This window comes from Ammospiza nelsoni, chromosome 14 (assembly GCF_027579445.1).
Source record: "Ammospiza nelsoni isolate bAmmNel1 chromosome 14, bAmmNel1.pri, whole genome shotgun sequence".
Taxonomy (NCBI): domain Eukaryota; kingdom Metazoa; phylum Chordata; class Aves; order Passeriformes; family Passerellidae; genus Ammospiza; species Ammospiza nelsoni.
This window is the reverse complement of record NC_080646.1, coordinates 2105683-2126448: the sequence shown is the minus strand read 5'-3', so window position 1 is coordinate 2126448 and position 20766 is coordinate 2105683. Positions and strand designations below refer to the sequence as shown.

General features: G+C 43.0%; 1 protein-coding gene across 2 annotated transcripts in view; it reads right to left on the bottom strand.

The window, feature by feature from the left end:
- Positions 1–18134, bottom strand: part of MEGF11 (multiple EGF like domains 11) — a 189871-nt gene extending 171737 nt beyond the window's left edge. Inside the window, exons 1-3 of one of the 2 annotated variants that reach the window (XM_059481906.1) lie at positions 18031–18134; positions 15933–16034; positions 14360–14460 (exon numbers count right to left, since the gene is read on the bottom strand). In XM_059481906.1, coding sequence (XP_059337889.1) covers positions 14360–14420 — 61 coding nt within the window. In that variant the 5' untranslated portion in view covers positions 14421–14460; positions 15933–16034; positions 18031–18134. The remainder of the gene's footprint in view (positions 1–14359; positions 14461–15932; positions 16035–18030) is intronic. The other variant, XM_059481905.1, reaches the window with a different exon arrangement.
- Positions 18135–20766: the final 2632 nt, after the last annotated feature.

Genomic DNA, 20766 nt, shown 5'->3' with positions numbered 1-20766 from the left:
GCAGGTAAAGAACAGCCTGGGGTTCTGGTCACTATCAAGGTGAACACAGAGCCTTCCACATTTCTGAGTGTCCCAGGCTTGTGACATGGACTAGTTTAGGGGTCCTGGAATAATTCCATACAGATTTCAATGTTTCAGACTCCAAGGGCCCTTCAGTAGGAATGCTCACAGTAGGAATGCTCACAGTTCACTGTCACCGGAGGAGGTGGCACTGATGAGAACCTCCTTCAGTCCATGCTGCAATCTGTTGCTTTAGGCCTTATCTAGGGAGTGAATAGGGAAGTAAACTGTGCCAGGGGAAGGGCAGGGTGGGGAAGAGACTGCCACTTGTTCTGTGTGCCCTGAGACTGGTAGGCACAGTTTGGAATCCCAGTCTGGCTGGTTCTGAGGAGCAGCTGAGCTGGAAAAGCACATCCCTGAGACAGGAATGGCATCGCATCACTGACCATAAAACAGTGACAGTGACAGAGAAGTGTAGAGCCTGCAAAAGGAGAGGTCGGGGGAACCACACATTTAACAGAGTCTTTGTGGCATTTTGATGCCCCATTGGTTTCCTCTGCTCTGGTGGAGAGAGGGAATGGGAGATAGCACTCACCATTTAGTGCTGTCTGAGCGAGAGCTGCAGAGCAGCCTCCTCGTAGCAGCAAATGTCAGAGAGCACGACTGGGGTCAGGAAGCTGAACTCTGTTGTACCTTTGGCTGCGTTAATAAAAAAGTGCAGGAGTTGAAGGCACAAAAAGGGATGGTGGAAAGGCACTAAGAGACTCTGAGCACTCAACATCTGCCCTGCAAAGTGGACAGGTTACAGGGCTGGGTAAGAGCAGCACAGGCAGGAGGGGGTCCAGTGTATGAAGGAGGCAAATCCTGCAAGAAAGACAGTGCCTGATGCAAACAGCTCCTGACTAACTCACACCTCAGACCAAGGTCAGACACATCCACACAGGGACTCCTGCTCAGCCCAAAGGCTCCAGAGGAATCAGGACACACCAGAGCCTGGGCTTGACCTTGGGGCAAAGAGAGAAATTCCTCCTTCTGGTGAAATCCTGACCCTCTAAGGTGAGTTGCACTCCCAAATCCCTTACCACTTTGTTGGGGGTTAGGATTTTTCCTTTTGTTCCTTTCTTTCATGGAATTTTGTCCCATCTGTTGCTAAGAGACAATAACGACCAGTATTTAAGACAGATTAAAGAAATGGCCAAAGTAGGGGAAGGGTGCAGCTGGTACTCTCTTACCTGTGGGGTTTTCTCTTCTGTCAGATCGGTGGGGAGACAGGCGGCGGCCATTGTGGGGAGAATTCACCACCACGGTGAGGGGTGAGGCTCTGGCTCCTGCTGTCTGCTCCTACAGCGAGCGAAGCTCTGCTTGTGGGAGCAGCTGTTGCACTGGAACCTTATTAACACCCTATCTCAGTAAAAAAAGGACCCTCACCATCTCGGGTCCCTCAGGGGAAACTCCTTTCGGCCTCCAGAGGAGCCTCTCCAGGCCGTGTTCAGGAGCTCGGCTGCTGCAGCCCAGCCCTGCCATTTCTCTGCCACTGCTCCGGGTTTTCTGGGCTTTACACTCCCTGCTGGACACCCCACAGTTCCTGCTACAGCTGCAGAGTTTCTGATATATTTATTTTGCTACTCTGGGTCTGCTCACCCCTGCCCTCCCAGCGCTTTGCTGCTGCAGCCCATTTCCCCCGGCACCTTGCCCGCCATTGCCTCATGAGGGAGAAACGCGGCCGAGCCCGCGCCACAGCGCCCCCTGCTGGCCCGGCGGTACCGCCCTGCCCGGCCGGGAGCCAGCAGCGCCCCCTGTGGCTGTGCCCGGAACTGCACCCATGGGGGAGCGCCCGGGCTGGGTTTGGGCTCTCTCGCTGTTGTTTGTTTTCCTTGGCACACTGACTAATAAAAAACTCATTCCTCTGCCCATCTCTTTGTCTGAAAACTCCGTAATTTTAAAGTTATAATAATTGGGAGGGAAAGGGTCATGTTCTCTGTTCCAAGGGAGGTTTCTGCCTTGCTTGGCAGACACCGGTCTTTCAAACCAAGACAGTTTTAAGGCTCAGTCTTTCTCATTGCCTTCACAGAAAGTGAATTGGAGTCCAGAGAGAACTCATCAGGGAGCAGCTAAATATTGATGATTGTTGATCCTTTGAGGCCTGCAACCAATTTTATGCATTTTCTGTCATTGCTTCAAGTAGAAATAATCATTGTATTCTGCCATGTTGAGAGGAAGGAGTTACACTGAGATCAATTCTGCTGATCAATGTTCTAATACAATATTATTCTGTGGGACAATTTCAGCATTTAACATTTTCTGGTAAATGATTTCCCATTGCCTCACACAGGGTTCAAAATAATCATTAGCACTAGTTCAAACTGTTAATGAGGTTAAGGGAGATCCTGAATCAGCAGAGCAGAATCTGTGACCCTGGGAAGCTTTTCCCCTCCTGTGCCCTCTGCTCCTTCCATTTTGGTAAATTGACCAACTCTTCCCAGCAATTTGTAAGAAATACATTTTCACTGGTTAATTTTCCACTGGAACTTGATTCATCCAACCAACAAACTTAATTTGTCTGCAAATTGTGCTCTGTGTGGCACCTTCAGAAAGAGCAGCACTATCTTTTTCTAAGCAATGCAGAAATATTAACATTTACTCTTGGCATGGTCCTTCATTCTCTCTGTACACAGCCTAGGAGACCTTGGTCCAGCAAAACCAAACATAGTCCAAAGAGGCTTTGCCTGCAGAAAGCTCCAGGTTTTTTGAGGACAGAAGTGCCAAAGCCAGTAAAAGCTTTCCCCAATAATTCCATTCTTAACTTCAGGGGATTTCTTTGTTGTTGCCTGAGGAAATTAAATTCTTGACAGGTTGGGAATAGAGGAGAAGCTTGTACGTAAGATCCCTGGTCCTTCTGGCAGCTTTCCTGCCAACCTCTGGAGCAGCAGCCAAACCTCCCAGAAGAAGAGAAAGCAAAACCTGGCCCATGAAACCACCTGTGAGGGCAGGTGGCACCAAACCAGACCCAGCACAGAGGCAGGAATGCCCATTCTCCACTCCTGGGTAACTTTGCCTGCAGTCTGAGCTCTCCTGGGAGTTGTGCTGGAATGGAAAATGTACCAGGTGTGAAGCACAGAGCTGCAAATTCGCTAAAAGTGGTAAATCACAAACATTTCCATCACAGAAAGACTGGAGGAAGTTGCAGTGCCCTGCAGGTGAGGAAGGTGAGAAGTAAATGACAGATGGACAGGTGAGAGGTGTGGCAGGACTGGGTGAAACTCAGCTGCTGGGGGATATTTCCAGCCTCATGTGGAAACCCCACCAGTACAGCACCACTGCTTTGCTTCATGCCACAGCCACCCCTGCCTTCCTCCTGTCACTGCAGCAATCCAAGAGAGCAGGAATTTACAGGTTCCAGCACTGGCTGAGGAGCTGCTTGATTTAAACAGTGAGACAGGAAACACATGGGAAAATGTCAAAGAAAATGAGCCATTATCAGAAAAGCCCTCACACATTTATAATTGGAAACATTTATATATGGAAATCACCTCAAAATTACAGCACTTGCATATTTTGCTATAGGTTACCCACTCAGGGCATTGAGTGAATTTCTTTGTGTACAAATTCCATCAGCCTGTGATATATTTATTTTTAAATCTGGTAGCCTTGCTACATGTCCGTAGTTCTCTGATTACTGACTTGCCCTGAATTGTGGGTCTCATGCCAAGAAAATTCTATTTTCTGACAGCAAATGACACAGCTCCACTGCTGATTGATTTCCATAGGTACAGAGTGTGTGCTGTGTGTGTGAGAGTGAGGACTGAGGCATCAAAAATGTTGTTCCTAAAATATCAAAAGTAGATCGATGAAGACATCTGGACTGCATGACACTTCTGGCTGTCTTTGCTAGGCAATGCAACACTTAATAAAACCAAATTACACAGATGTTCCTAGAAAACTTTCAGTCCTGCAGCAAATTGAATAAACTATCGATGTTTCAAACAAAATCTTTCTTCATTCTTATTCCAAAATTTTTCAAGTGAGGCTAACAACAATCCTTTCTTTGTTTCTCACCAAAACAGGATGAATATGGACAAATTTCTAAAGGCAAACCTGTCCTTGAGGCCAGGCACGGGCCCCAGAGGGCCAACACATTTCAGATTTCATTTCAAACCAAGGCCCACAATGCAAGAGAAGGTGACCCTGCTGAAATCAAGGACAGACTGTGCTCTGTTTGAAGATCATGTATAAGCTACACTAATGTTCCTGGGGATGGAATATTTAAATGCAGAATCCTTTCACTTTTCTCACATTTCAAAAGGAATCACAGCAGTGTGTTTCACAGCAGCTTTCTGAAAAGAACTGCAAAAAAGACAACACAGGAAACTTTTTTTGTAATGATGGGGGCTGATCCTCACCTCAAGCCACTCGTTTAAACTTCCTGTCACCTACTCCAGATTGCAGAAGTTCGGGATCAAGCCCAATTTCTGGATGTTGAATGTCCAGAGAAACTTTCTATTAATGACACACAGTAAAATGCACTTTCCAGTTCCTGGGATTCACACTGTGGCCTGGAGATAGAAGATGGGAGCTGGAAACAAAGGTTTTCCCTACATTATCAGAAACTATTGAAGAGGGCTACTGTTTATATTAAGGCAAATATGGCACAGCATTAGCAGCATTTGATGAAAAGGTAATTTGAGATGCTTTTAGTAGTGCTTTTGAAATGAATTCTGTTTAAGCTGGACATTTGTCAAAACATGACACCTGTGAGTGCAGGTATGGTGACATCAGATCCAAGACCTGCACCAGAGCTGCTTCAGCAGAGCTCCTGGGCACTGCACTGCTGTACCTGAAAAGGTTTCATTTCTTCACCAATCTCCTTATAATGTGTTTAATAGACATTATTTTATTTTTAATCAGAAAAAAGATGTCTTTACTTGACTCAATTTACATCTTTGCATCATAAGCAAGGTTATCTTCTAGTTTTGCACATGGATTTCTGGACATCACAGTAATAAAAGTAAATCATAGCATTCAGAAAGGGAAAATCTTGATAAAAAGAAAGAAAGGTTTGAGGTTAGATAGATTGATTAAATAGTTCCTCTTGACTTACAGCATTAGAGAAAGTGAGGCTTCCAAAAGTGAATACCTATTTTAGAAATACTGAGCTTAAGATAAACTATTCAAAAACATTTTTTGATCAAATCTGCAATGGACTGAAGTTGCATGGAAAAATCTCCCCTGGGAGCTTTAAAACTCCTCTATGAAAATGGAAAGCAAGTGCAGCACCACACAATGCGAAGGGGAATGCTGTAATCCTGAGACAGAGAGGAAAAGGGAATGTCTGTAGACTCAGTTCCAAGCACACCAGGTTCTCAGGGATGCCTCCATGGCTGCTTAGAAGAGCTCTGTCCCTGATTAGCTTGGTGACATCTGACTAATCCCCTCCCCTGTACTAAGAGTGTTAACAGATGCTTTTACAGCCAACATCATCTTCTTTCCCTTAAAACAATTAGGGAATCAGAAATGAAAGCTGATTTGCCAACTGACTCTATTGCAAACATCAAATTTCCACAGTGTGCCCTCTGGGCACCTTTAGTTCACTCCTATTACCCATTGTGCCCTCCCACACTCTTTTGTTTCCCTTGTCCCATGAAGAATTTCCCTTCACTATCAGCAACTCCAACTGCCAGAGGGCAGGGCTGGATGGGATATTGGGAAGGAATTGCTCCCTGTGAGGGTGTAAGGCCCTGGCACAGGTGCCCAGAGCAGCTGGGGCTGCCCCTGGATCCCTGGCAGTGCCCAAGGCCAGGCTGGACAGGGCTTGGAGCACCTGGGACAGTGGAAGGTGCCCCTGCCATGGCAGGGCTGGAATGGGATGGGATTTAAGGTCCCTTCCAACCCAAAGCATTCCAGGATTCCATGAACTCACTCTGCAGATCATTTATTACTGTGGCATGTTAACACCACTCAGATATGGTGCACAGCCACAATTCTCACCCAAGATGATGGAAATTGGAACACTCACCCTGTTTGATATCCAGGCTCCTGCTGCAAAGTTGTTGGTTCAATAGGAAGAAATTACTTCTTTTTCAAAGTCTCAGAGTGATTTTTTGCACAATGTGGCATCTTAGTATTTTTACATTTTGGTGTAAATGATTTATGCTTCAGAGTTGTGAGTATTTTATATTTTAACATAAGTGATTGCTTTCTACAAAATTTTGAGAGTTCTTCCGTAACAGAGCACTGTCAGTTTGCATTAAGCTCCAGAGTAATTGACTTTTTTTTATAGTCTCCATCAGAAATGGATGTAGTTGCAGAAAATCCATGGAATAATATATCTTTATCCTACTACGAAAGGTGGAATATGTGCCACAAAACCCAAAGTTAATTGGGAACAAAAGGAATGACAACTTCCTAAAATTCCCATCCAGCAAAACCATTCCCAGGAATTCCCTGGCATTTGAGAAACCAACATCAACGATCACAAGTAGACTAATAGAATCATAGAATCACAGAAGCTCAGAGCTGGAAAGGACCACAAGGATCATTGAATTCCAGCTCCTGGCCCTGCACAGGATCACACCATGTGCCTGGAATGGTGTTTCTTATGTCAGGCTCACGTGGTATTCCCTGTGTGAATGCCATTGGTATTGTTCAGAGGCACTGCTAAAAGGATGGAATAATTACAGACAGGCATTCCAAAAGTTCTCATAAAAGAAATGCACATTAAGCACAGGAAGATGCTGAAAGCACTGTATACTCTGGGCCAAATTCCATCTGCCAAATGCTTCCACCACTCATTCCTGTGCTGCAGGAGATGGGGAGTAGTGAGCTGTAAGTAAGTGCACCCAGTAGCCAAATGCCTCCTCCTGCTTGGCCAGGTTGCTGTATTTATGGCATCCATGGCTGTTGCTATAAAAGGCTGTGGGAGCAGAGGGAGGCGGGAGCAGGGCCCACGATGCCTCAGCCAGCCCAGGCCACTGCCAGCACCAGCTCGTCCTTCCCAATCCCTGAACAGAGACAAAACCCCTTGAAAAGAGTGCCTCACTCCAGCTTCCAAAGTGCTCCCCTGCCACTACTGAAACCAAGAGGTGGAAAGACAAAGAAAAACCATAAGGAGATTTCCTGAGGATCTTATTGATGAGTGTTTTATTATCTGCAGCATGGATGGCTGGGATGGGGTTAACTCCTCTCAGCTTGGATCATGCTGTGGTTTAGGTTGGTGACCAAGCCAGTGCTGACCATGCTGACATTTCAGCAACTGCTGAACTGTGCTGGCACAGCACCAAGGCTTGCTCTGCCCCTCAGGAGCACTCACATTTGTTTTATCTCAATCCACAAGTTTTCTTTCTTTGGTTCTTCTTTCTTCTTATCCCATCCCATCTGACAAAGGGATCACTGCAGGGATCAGTGAAAGGGGAGGCACTGGGTTAACCCACACCCCTGCTGTGTTATCATGTGTCATCATGTGTCATCATATGTTATCACGTTACTGTGTGCTATCATATGTTATTCACATGTTCTCATATGCTACCATGCATTATCATTCTGTTGTAGCACTTCAGCCATCCCTGCAGTGCAAGTGATCAGTTTTATTTCTATTTTCAGTCTATAAGATGCCTAGAAAGGAGAAAAGGGCCACTGGCACTGACAGCTGGCAGGAGGTTGCAGTTGCTCCTTTTTTAGGCAAGAAGGAATCTGGCTGGTAATGCCCCACATGTGACTGGTGGCTTCCCAGACATCCAGAGTTTGTGTGGGAGCTGCTCAGGGAAGGTCACAGCCAGAGGAATACAGAAAGGAAGCAGAAAGAGATGCTATTTCAGATTTTGTATGTACATCAGAGCTCTTTCTAAAGGCCATCTCGGTTTAGATAACTTCTTTTCCTCTTCCTTTTCTCCTGGGCTTTAAAACTTCCCCAGAGTACAAGAGAAATCTGTTAATGGGAGAAGGATGTAAAGGAGTGATCAAGAAAACAACTTGTGGGCTGGATCAAGTTGACCTTCAAGGTCCTTTCCAAACCATTCTATGATTCCAATTTCAATTTTAAACCTGTTCCATTTCACACACTTGTCTTCTTTCTGACCCTATTGATTTCCATGAGTTAACCTGGCTCAGCACATGCCTGGACTACTCATGAACTGCAAAGTGCTTTGGAGGGGAAAATCTTCCAGAATTCTGTGTCTTCCTAGTTCCATAAACCGCAAATGCTCTGTGTGCCCACACCCTCATTCATCCCAGGGATGCACAGGCCCCTGTTTGTGTTCAGTGCAAGCATCCCCAGCAGCACAGGAGGGTTGGGTCACAGAGCATTGTGGAAGAGCCCTGGTGCCTCCAGGCCATGCAGGATCAGTGCAGACAGCCATCACCCACTGAGGTGCATCCCAGCAGGAGCAGGATTTGAAAGGGCGTCCAGACACATCCTGGAGGAATTGTGCTGGTTTAGAGCAGCTGGGGACCAGCCTGACTTTGCTAAAGGAGGGCAAATTAATGGACTAAACTTTGCATGGCTCTTTCTTTGAACTCAACAAAAACCTATGGTTTTTGTGCTTTTTTTCTGATCCTGCTGAAGCTCCCAGCCATCCAGGCCATTAGCATGAGCACCATGAGGAGCTCTGCATCCAGTGCTTCCTTCTGTGTCTGCAGTCCCAGTGTGCTTTTATACTGATCCAACAGAGACTGCCTAAAGCAGCCAGAAAAGCTTTTTCTGCTACACTAGCAACAGTCTAAATCTTTTCCCAACCATAATGCCTGCATAATTTTTTCTCTGATATTTATTAAGCCCCTTGAGACATTATACAGCTACAGCATTCCCCCCTTTTTAACTTTATGCTATTTTCATTCCTTTATATGAGCATTTTGTTTCTCCTCCTTCTCCTGCACTGATTCCAGAAGTCCTTCCCTTATTTCATTACTGCTCCCCACCAGCATCTTTGCAAATCCTTCAGCATCAGAGGTTGGGAGCAAACACAAAATGATGGATGGGAGATGAGAACTGACCTTTCCACCTTCCCACCCAGGGTGTCTCTCCAGTGTCTTCAGGCTCAACAGCCACCCACTGGCTTCATCTGTGTCACCAGCTGAACTGACCTGCTTCTAGGGCTGCTGTCCCTCTGCCCTCCCACTCCTGTGTCCCAAGAGGTTCTCAATGAACAAGCAAAGGCACATTTCCTCTCAGATGTCCCCTTTAGATGGGAACAAAGGATTCAAATATTTTCCCTATGTTCTTCACTGGCAGAAGATGTATGCAGTCATCTCCAATGCATATGAAAGGAAAAATTTCAAAGTGTCTCCCACTGTCATTTCAATTCTATAATTAATAACTATATGCAGAAAGGCCTTCCACACCATTTTCTCGCTGTCACACATCCCAAATCAGACAGAGAAAAAGAATGTCCCCTGATAGGGAGTATCTATGTCCTGCTATAGCATTTCTCCTAATTTAGGTTGCATTATTGATGTACAGGACTCTGTACTTGAATAATGTAACAGTAAGGCTCTCACAGAAAGCACCAGCACTGGCTTTAATGTGTGTCTATAAAGATAAGAAAAATGTATTTTAAAAGTCCAGCAGCTTTCAAACAATATATTTTCAAGTTACAGGAATACTCACCACAAGGAATTTAAAACTGAGGTGAGAAGGGGGGGCATAATTTCTTCCAAAATGCTAATAAGGTACTGCCTTATAAAGTGAAAAAAAATCAACAAATCTGACATATGAACAAACATTATGAATATTCAGGAAGGTTAAACCACTGATACAACGTTTTCTAGGAGTGGACAACTTTTGCACTGATCACACAAGCCATTCTTTTTCTTCTCATCATGAGCACACTGCACTGTGGTGCCGGTGTGCTGCTGGAACATATGTGTGGAATTGCAGGGATTGTAATTCATCCAGATGGCAGGAAGCTCTGGAATTGTTACTCCTATGCTACAGATGTTTAACAATCCAACCATATGGCTCCAATAAGGCAGCCTTGTCAAAGAGTACAAAAACTGCACCAGACACAGAGCCCTGTAAATGGGAATGCAGTCCTGAGGTGGGAATGTTCCTGTGGCTGCACTATAAATGCACACATCCCACAAGGAAGCTGGCATGGCTATTGCAATTACAGAATTTATGAAACATTATTTAAACTCCTGAAAACAATCAGGTCTCATATTTGCATAATTTCCCCAAGTCAGGTATTAAAAGAACATTCCTCATTTGTTTTGAAATTCATTAAAGGCATCAAACAAAGGTGAGTTGAAAAGCTGGGTAAATAAATACATGTTAATACAACAATGTCCCCAGCCTCTGGCCTGAGGGGAATGCCACTGTGGGTAAAAACTGAGATTCAACCAGTGAGACCAACAGTTTCTTTAGAAAAGGATTTGTCAAAGTCAGGGAGCCCTGCTGATGCTTGTGACAATTGTAATGTGGAAAGCTGAATGTTGAGAAACAATCTGAGATCAATAATATCTTGGCCAAGAAAGGAAAGCACCATGAAATGGTCCATCTATAACTCTACTGAATTTTGGCAGGTTTGAAAGACAGAAAAATGGCAGCAAATCAGATTGTTAAATCACTAATCCTGTCATTATTACATCCTGTCACATTGCATAGATTTAGACACTAGAAAAAGAGTGTAAGGTAGGAGAGTGAAGAAAACACTTAAAAGCTCAACTCCATCTGTGGAGAAAAGGTGAATTCCCAAATTTTGTTTCATGGTTGGTGCTTTTCTGCCCAAAAGTCAGCTGGCAGTAGCTGCTGCTCAGAGTCCCATCTGCCTTCCCTCTGATGTCAGGTCTCTGACCCTTTGTTCCCCACAAGAAGTGTCTCCTCTGTACAAATCTGTTGTGCAAGAATAAGATTAAAATGGACAGACTGAACAAAGCATTGGTGTCTCAGACAAAAATGCATCCATTTAGCACACAGGGCATCTTTCCACCTGACATATTCTTAAAGGGAACTATTCAATTACCATCTCCTCACAGGCTAAAGAGCACAAAAGAGCCATGTAATATTCTTTTTCTCTTTTTTTTTTTTTTTTGAGCAGCAAAGTATTCAGAGCTGCTTTATCTACCACAGATACTAATCTAGGCAATATAATTTTAAAACATCCTTACAAAAACCTTGAAGGGCAGTTGAACCCTGTGGTTGTTTAAAAAAAGATTTTCTGCAGTTTATGCATTTGCTCTGCCAAAAGCTTACCTTAGCATACAAAGTACAGTAAATCATAGCTGCTCTGATTTACTGCCCAGACTGTGCTGTTTGTTTTCAGGGACAGCTCAGGGAAAAGCTCTGTCAACTGTAAGAACATTCAGAGAAGGGGAATCGTTTTGCAAAGCTCCCACAATGGTAACAACATTTCTAAGATATCAGTGGAGGGGAAAAAAATGCAGATGTGCATTTGCAGCATTTTTCAGGGGGGATTTTTTGAATACCACTGCAACCCCAAAATATTTCAGGCCCTTTGGAGGCACAAAGACAATTTCATACCCTAAAACTGTTTAGCCTAAGTGTTAATGGGCTGGCCAGTTGTATAATTTACCAGGCAATCAGTTAAATTATTGGACCTTGTGCCTGAATTCCACATTTTATTTGGGTAGCAGCCCATACAGATGCCAAAAAGGCAAAGAAGACACCAGAGAAGTGGCAGAGCAAGAAGCTCTGGATCAACATGATTATTTAGAACTGAGGGTAGATTTTATTAGACTTAATCTATTTAGTAAGCCCCAACAGGAGGACAAAGATAAAGCCATATATCTGACATCCTTTTGAAAGTTAGTAAATGAAAAGGGAGAAGATCAAAACAGTAGCTGAAAGCCTTCACTTCTGTTTTAAAATCCAAGAAACAGTCATTAATAGAGATTTAAACTCAGCCCTCTCTAGTCTAAACATGTCACTGTTAATTACAAAGCCATTTAACTTTTGCAAGAAATAAAGACTGCTATTAATGAAAGAAGAACCAATTAGCCTTTAATCTACACACTGTTTTTTAATCAAACTTTCTTTTGATCATCAGACTCACTGCAGGATTTATCCCTCCTCCCCATGTTGTAGTGGCTTCCATGATTGCTAATGGAATGGATTTTAAAGGGCTGGCTGAGCAGGGGGAGCCCTCTCTGCAGGGCTGGAGCTTCCCTCCCTTCCTGCCAGGGACAGCTCAGGAAAAGCTCAGAATCTGGTGTCCTCACCACTCCTGGAGCAGCTGCCTTTAGAGGAGCAGCACTGAATGCGTCTGGAGGAACGTGGGACAGGAGCACTGGACAACCTCGTTAGGAAACAACAAAAAATACCAGTGTAAAGAGAAGTAAGAAATGGGATGGAAAAAGGCAAAAGCAGAGAATGCCTCCAGGAATGAAAATAGAATTTACTGCTGACTGCAAAGGATGATGAATGAGAGAATTTGCTTGTTGGCACAGGAACATATTGTGGAAAAACAAAACAAAAGAAATGGGATCAGGGCTTGATGTGTTACAAACCAAAGGGGTGACACGTAAAGGATCCCATTAGCAAAATATTGGGCCTCCAAACTGTTGCTTGAGGGCTCAGAGAATTTCAAGGAGGTTTTCTGTTTGGTTTTGGGTGTTTTTGCTGTGTGGCTACTTGTAGTAGCAAAATAATAAGTCCAAGCGTCTGGAATCCATCATGATGGAGAAGTTCTTCCCTGACATCATTTCCCCCTTGGCTGCTGTTGCTGCTGTGATCTCCGGGAAGGACAGAGAGCAGATGTCCCTGAGCACACACCAGGCTGATAATGAAATCCAAGAGCCTGACTCCTGCACATGTAAACAGCAGAGAGAGTGTAACTATTATCTGCTCTGTGTCAAACACGGGGCTCTTGGTCTGACCAGATACCTGCTGCCTGCTCTGCATTAGCAACATTTCAGTGGATGCTGTTCTTTCTCCACCACAAAAAGATAAAATTTGCCTGGCAGCAGCAAAACACTAAGTATTAACACTAACAAAAAAACCACTTCAAAACAAATGTTAATATCTTCAAAGAATCAGAAAGTCTGGAGAGATTTATTGTTGTGACAGTACGGTAATTAAAAAAAATTAAAAATAAAAAATCAATAGCTTGTAGGAAGAAAAGGATAATAAATATGCTCTGTGACAGACAGGATTCTGAGTCACGAAATTCAAGACTGTAATAAAAGTATGTGGAACAACTGCTGACATGGTATTGACACCTGGGATGTCAATAGGTAGGTGCACACTTACCACAGGAAGGATTCCAGCAAAGACAATAGGTTGCAATAAATGTTTTTCAGGACTTGACTAACAGCATTTTGCACTTCAAAAGATCAACTTATTACACTTTCTGTAAAATAATTCTAATGCCTTATCTCAAAGGGCTGGTGATTTTTCACAGCCCAAACCCCTTGAATGTAACTATTTGGAATAAAGGTCACTGATAATGAGATCAGGGTCCATTCATGGTTTTCAGCTGCTCATGCATTACAATATGAGTTACAGGAACTCAGATAAAAACATCAACAGAGTTAAAAGAAATAGCTATAAAGCACAGTGCCAAAATATTTGAAATTAGCTAGATAATTGTATCATTTTCACATTTTTTCCATGGCACTATAAGCCTGTTAATAAAATTTGGATTCTGATGCTGATCAGAATCTCTTTGTGTTTTTCTGGTGTCATAATCTCACAACAGAAGATTTAGACAAGAGGTCCCATCTCCACTCTCCTTCTGAGCACATGCAGAACACTCAGAAAGCTGCAATACTGAAAACATGTGACACTAATGTACAGGGTATTTTTAATTAACAAAGCTCTTAGGCAAGCTGAAAGATCCATTTTGATTTTTGTCCCCCCTCATATTGACCTAAAACACTCCAGAGCTCTGTATTTATTTATACAGTAGAGTTGGGAGAAAGTTCTTCTGACATTTGAGAAGCTTTAAAAAGTTTAATTGTTGACAGGAACCATTGTGCAAAAAAAAAAAAAAAAAAAAAAAAAAAAGATATTTTAACTCATTTAACTCTTGAAGTAAGAGCTTTCAAAGGTAAGAGGCAAACCTTTACACTGCTGCTTAAATTATGTGATAGTTTATTCCTGAGTGCTCTCAGTTCCCCTAATTCCTCAACATTGGTGAATACTTGCATTAATTACTCCCCAAAGTAAGCTCTGATTCAAGAAGGCACTAAGGGACTTCATTAACTCCCTCCCCAATGACTTCAGCCAAATTTTCCCTCTGTACTTGAGATGCACAAATCCAAACCACCCCGAAATATTCCATCCCCGCAATTCTGCCTGCGACCAGCGCCGGCTGAAAGCCCTGAAAATCAACCCTAATGCAACAAATGCTGAATTTGTCCCCAGCTGCTGCAAGGCCCCAGAGGAGGTGCCAGGGCCCTGGGTACGTACGGATGCAGTAGTCCCCACTCTCGTAGTAGCCGGGGCAGCACTGCGAGCGCCGGCGGTACATGGTGCGCAGCCCCCTGCGATAGGCGGTCTTGTAGCTGATCCTGCAGCACGAGACACAAACCATGGGACACTATTGAAAATCAATGCCTCCTGCTGCAATGATATTTGTGTTAAATTATAGTAAGGCTAGCATTCAATAATTATTTTTAAATGCATGAAAGCTTTTTGATAATAAACGCCACAATAAGGGAGGAATCGATACTTGTTCTGAAGCTTGAAATATGACTCGTGTTATGAGCTCCGTGCTTGTGACAGCCACTGGAGCTCTTCCTGGGGCAGCTGCTGTCTTAAAACATTTCCCCAGTCCTGCTGCAAGGGCAAGGAGTTTCTTCAAGAATAAATGATTTATTTTTGCACATCAGCAAGGTCAGATCTCATCAGTGGAAGGAACAGAGTCTTCTGCAGAGACCACTGTGTCAGCTGCTACACAAAACCTTACCACAGTGGCAAGTGCTCTCAATACACAGCTTGAGAAGTTAACCCCAGGTGAATTGTTCCTGCTTTCTAACCCTCCCAAGGCACCTCTACCTTGCAAAGTGTCATTATAGTCCCACCACAATACTGTGGTCCACAGAAATTAAAGTGTTTAGCATTCTGAAGCATTTCTATATTTATTCATAGCATTAGCAAGGATACCACCATAGAAAGGTAATATTTAACTGCATATTTAACAGCAAACACTTCAAAACAGCTTTGCTAGTTTATGGAAATTACCTCAATTGAACAGAATCTATTGTCCCTCATGTTGGATAAACTGATCGAATTTACTCTGCTGCATTCCAATCTATACAATATTCCAGAAAGCTCTGCAGCTCTGCTCACTTCCAAACACTGGAACACAGCAGCCAAAAAGCCAAGTCCCACTGGGATGGTGTTGAACAGCCAACTTGCAACTGAATTCATGAGACTTGAGATAAAAAAAGGCTTCTAAAACCCCCTTGAAAGATTGTGAATATTAGTGGATATTTATTAGGATACTTTGGAAGCAGAATGAATAGAACAGAAATATCCTGCAGCCTGGGAAAAATTAACTCTTTGGTACAAGTTTTCATTCAGTCCTAGAAACAGACTCATCTTCATTTTACCTGATTTTCAGTGCAGAATTGGGTGCACTAATTCTAACACAGATCCATTTCTAATTATCACTCAAATGCCTCATTATTTACAATTTAGGAGGTGTGTGGACTTCCTTTTAGAAACCTGGACATGCACCAGTCACTTGGAAAAGAGAGTTGGTCACATCTGGTCAGGGAACAGACACTTCCAATCCCATGGCAGGGCCAGTGGAATGATACATTCTCCTGGGTGGCCCCATGGGGGACTGACTATCACTTATCTCACTCAAAATTCAGGCAAAAATCTCTGTATTTCTACTCAATGCCCTGGAACTCCAAACACACACCTTTGTGTACACAACTGTATTGGAGCACCACAAACATTTTGGGTAAACAAGAGGTGTGTGAGGAGATGAGAAGGCAGCAGGAAGCTCAGGTTTATGAGGACGAGCTCTTACCTGTGCCTGGTGCACTTGAACCAGTTGAGGATGTCTGTGCATCGTGTGTAGTAGATCTGGTCAAAGGGGTGAGCGTAGGACTCCTGCACGGTCACGGCGTAGCTGAGGGTGGACAAGGAAAGAGGTGAGAGGCTGGGAAAAGCTGCAGTTCCCTGTAGCTGCTGCTCATGGAACTCCAGTATGAAACATGTTTACATCAAGAATCATAGAAATTTGGGTATCAGCAAAGAGCAGCAAAGGGCTTCCTTCTGCTAGACCTCTTCCTGAAGTTTGGAAATGTTTGGCCTCGTGATATAGGCATAGAGATATCTCTGTGAGCAATAAACCATTCTCTTTTAGTAAAAAAAATATTACTAAAATTCATGGAAATTTAGAAGGTGAAAAGTGAATGGATATGGGCAAAACCTGGGCAATTTGGTAAGAAATCACAGAGCTCCATCAGTAGCAAGAACTGAGCAATCCTCCCAAAACACCATTTAGCCATGCAACAGGTTCTATGTTCGTTATTGTTTGGGCCTCTCACATGATCCAAGAACCCAAATCTCATGTTGGGACCAGTGGTGGCAGAGCAGTGCCCCACAGCAGGTGTGTGCAGTGCTCAAGGACTCCTCTGCCAGGTGCTGATCTGGAGACAGGCCACACTTTATCAGACCTACATCATCTTTGGATAACAATACACAAATCACCCTGGGCAGGTCAGGACCCAGGAATTAGATCCTCTAGGTCACTCATTATATGGATTGTCTTAATTCTGCAGCTGATTTCCCTCTCATCAGCAGGACTGCAGATGTGATTAAGCCCTGGGAGATTGCACCCACAAGGCAATACCAAGATATTTGCTTGGAGGGACTGAGTGGCTTGAAATCGAAGATTGGGCTGTTCCTGCCCTGCTTGTTGTGTCCCCTCTGACAAGCCAAGGTTTCCCTGGATGCTGCTTTGCCCTCTTTGCTGGCTTTGACAATAATGTTTTTACTTCTGCTAATGCCAAAATATAAAATATTTACATTGCTCATTATTAATGTAAGACAGTAACACTTGCAAATCTCAATTATTATTTTACGATCCCGTTGATTATCCAGCAATAGCCCTAACAATCTTTTCCCTTTGATTTATTAACATCTAACTAACAAAGTCATCTTGGTCAGTACAACCAATCAATTTTGGTATTTAATTTTTGTTTCTCCTTGATTGGGTCTCTAGGTTGCTGACTTTCTTCAGACAAAATCAATATTTTATTCCTGTGCTCTGAATGCACTTCCAGCACGCAGACTGCAAAATCCTTTTCCTGCACAGTTTTTGCTTTGCAGTTGCATTATCTACAATGAGTTAATTCTCTAATTAAGGCCTCAAAACATAGTCATTAAAAACAATTCTATTTTTACCTTTGTTAAGGGGTGTATTTTGCTGAAGTGTACAGCAATTCAGATTTGTGTGGAATTGAACCAGAGAGCAGGACTGGAAATGTAGCAAGTTAAACTGAGAAGTACAGGACCTTTAGCCTCTGCAAACAGCCCCTGTTGAGCGTGAACCCCATCAAAGGCTGTGGGTTTCTCTGTGCTCACAGGAACTGGCCTGCTCAGATCCACTTTTAGGACCAGGACACTGGAACAAGAGAGAGAACAAGAAATTCCAGGGCCTTTCATGTTCAGTGCTTTCGTTCACTCTTTGATGCCGACATGAATTTGGCAGGAAGAGCCCTGAAGTTCAGGGCAGACAAAAACAGCCAGGATGTTGCAGCAGAAGAGCTTCAAACTTTCTTGCTGGACAACAAGCAGAAAAAAACAGGACAGAACAAGGCCAGCATTTCTGTGGCTCTCTCCATGATGGATGCAAACATTTCAGTGCACTCCTGTAGCTCAGACTCTGGAGGAGCTTCCCAAAGGGCACAGGGGGATGTGGTCAATAGCTGCAGCCCTAGAACCAATTCCTTGGGATGATGCAAACCCTCCAAGGCACTCCAAAGCACTATTTCTCTAAAGCAAATCTCTTTGCTGAGATGTGGTGCTATTTACCAAACTACGGCTCTCAGCTTGCCTTCTAAATGTAAAAATATGAAATGGATGATTAAAAAAATAAAAGTTGGCAGGTTACACATTACCTTTCCCAGTGACTACAAACATTTGGATCATCTGGATTTAGGGACAGAGAAGTTTTGAGCAGGAAAGTGAGAATAAGCCCTCTCAGAATCCACTGGAACAGCACAGGTGCCACCATTGTTGTACCTGGAGAAAGAGAAGAAAGTAGAGCCATTAAAGACAATTTTGAAGAAAATATCCTTCTAGGCCTTTTCCTCCTTACTTTTGTGCAAATCCAAATACTGTGGAGCTATTCAGAAAGTGAAATACTTGAAAAAGCAATCAGCTAAACAGTAAAATGCTTTAAAAGTTCAAATCCATTCTAAAAGGAATTTATACATTTAAACCTAATAAAAGCAATGAATTTGATGATTAAGCCACCCAAGATATTGATAGCCCAAATGATTCTTCCAAAGAACATTTCTGATACTGATTATTTTTATGACAGGCTGTCTGTACTGACAAATAAATCACCGAGGTATTAAAGCAATCTATTCTTCCATCAACCTACAGGCAAGTGGGAGAATACCCAAATGCCCCCTTTGATTTATTTAAATGGGATTTACAGGTGTCAATATGGTCTGGATGTGAGACTCGTGCTTATTGCATGATGGAAGGAAAATCAATGCACTCCTCAAGCCCTGGATGGGGAACCACTGAGAATTACAGAGGTCAGTGCATTGGGGCACATTACACAGAATACTGAACATGAAATAAAAATATTTGCATTGAAGCTGGAGAGAGGTTGTACAAAATTCACTGGGTGTGGTTTCTTCATCACCTTCCTGTTACATCTGCTTGGGGCTTTGAAACCAAAGTTGTGGTGTTGGCCTACAAGTCTCAAATGACACCAATCAAAAATTCAAAATAGATAGAAAATAAAGTTGCTTTTTTTGTAACAGCATTAGAGGTGTTAATCTGTTAAACATTAAGTCAGGGAAAAGTATTTTTAAATATCCATTTCAGGCATTTACACGGACACATAATTCACCATTCAAATCAGAAGTCCTAGAAATTATTCCTGGCAACAAGATTGCCCTAAAAATAGATTATATCTTCATATGATCATCAAAAAAACACATGGCTCATTGCCTCAGGGTCCAGAACAGCAAAGGGATGTTAAGAGGTTTGCTCTGCAGGGCCCTGATATACAGCCCAGCATAAAGAAGCCATCACAAAGCAGAATGAAGAGCCAGGAAACTGCTCAGAAATTGCCTCCTGACCCAGAGCCTTCTTAGGCAGTTCAAGGACACCCATTGCCTTCAGTGGATTCAAGTCAAAATCCCAATGGGAGCAATAGCTCATCTTTTAAATTATTCCTAGAGCGCTGCAAAACCCAAAGATAGGTCTTAAGCCATGTAAGTCATATTAATGTTAATTAACATGATTTAATGCTAATGTTCCTCATGAAATGGTTTTAAGTTAAGGAGTGACCATTTTTTATCTGTGGGCTTTTCCAAAGTCCCACAGCAACAATGCAAAAGCTTAGTCTGGAAATCCAGAGGGCTGACAAGGCAAGGATGTATTTGTGGGAAAGCCAGTGCCTAGCCCTGCCCTGGGCACTGCATGTCCATGGAGGAAAAGTGTCTGCAGGGGCTGAGCTGCCAAAATTCCCAATGTTCCAACAGTCAGAGCTGTGGGAGAGTAAAGCTGAACATTCCCTGAGCACAGTATGGACAATGGATGTGAACAACCCAAGGATGAGGCTGCACAAACTGGCAGCCCTTTAACACAAATCCCTCCCAAAATGCCTTTATTTGTGACACTGGGCAGCACTGCAACAATGCCAAAGCACAGGGATAAGTGAAATTTGGCACTGTATTTCCAGGCTATAATTTACCTTTACCTTCCTTCTTCATCCCCTGCACCTTTGGTACAGGGCAGGGCTGAGCAAATGGGGCTGAAGGAAAGCTCCTTCTGATGGGCAGGTGTGGGCAAAGCTGCTCCAGGAAATGCAAATCTTCAGAGAGGGCTTAAATCTAAACTCAGTTCTGTGATCAGTTTGTTAACTTCTGGAGAGCATCAACAGCCTGGGTCTGTGCTACATTAATTACAGGCAGAAAGGCAGCCTGACTTGAAATCAGTAATTCATTGCCTGCATTTGCTTTCCATCAGTTATCAGGAACTGAAAGGTAAATAATAATTAATTCAAGCTAGAAATCAAGCTTCTCCCCCACTCCAATTTTTTCTCCTTCAGTACCAATTGAAGCCAGTGCCCTTGAGTTCAGGAGAAAGCAAACCTTCAAGAAAGATTTGCTTAGAATACACCAGATGCTAAGAAAGAGGCTCTTAAGATCACTCATTCTTGCTGAAAACTACCCATTCTTTATATTGAATTTTATATATCCTTTATATTAAAGTACTCCCTACAAAATAAAAATAAATGAGAATAGAGCCCTGCTGCCTCACTCACTCTAAAGAGAATGAGGTCTAAAGCAGCCCCATATTTGAATTCTATAGTTCTCAGAGACCTCAATTTGTTCTTAAGGAAATGATGCCTCAGTTTAGTTTTTAAATCAAACAAATGTCAAAGAATTATTTATAAGCCCTAACAGCACCCAGAATATTTTTTGCTATGTATTAGAAAGAGGTCCAAACTGTTTTCTAAACTTTTATTGCTAATGCTCTGTTATTATCTGTTTGTGAGGGAATTGCTTTGTGTCATTAATTTCTTAACTTTGTAAGTCAGATTGAAGATCAGAACCATCCAACTCCCCAAATCCAGCAGAACCTCATTCATCTCAAGTGTCTCTTTTTGT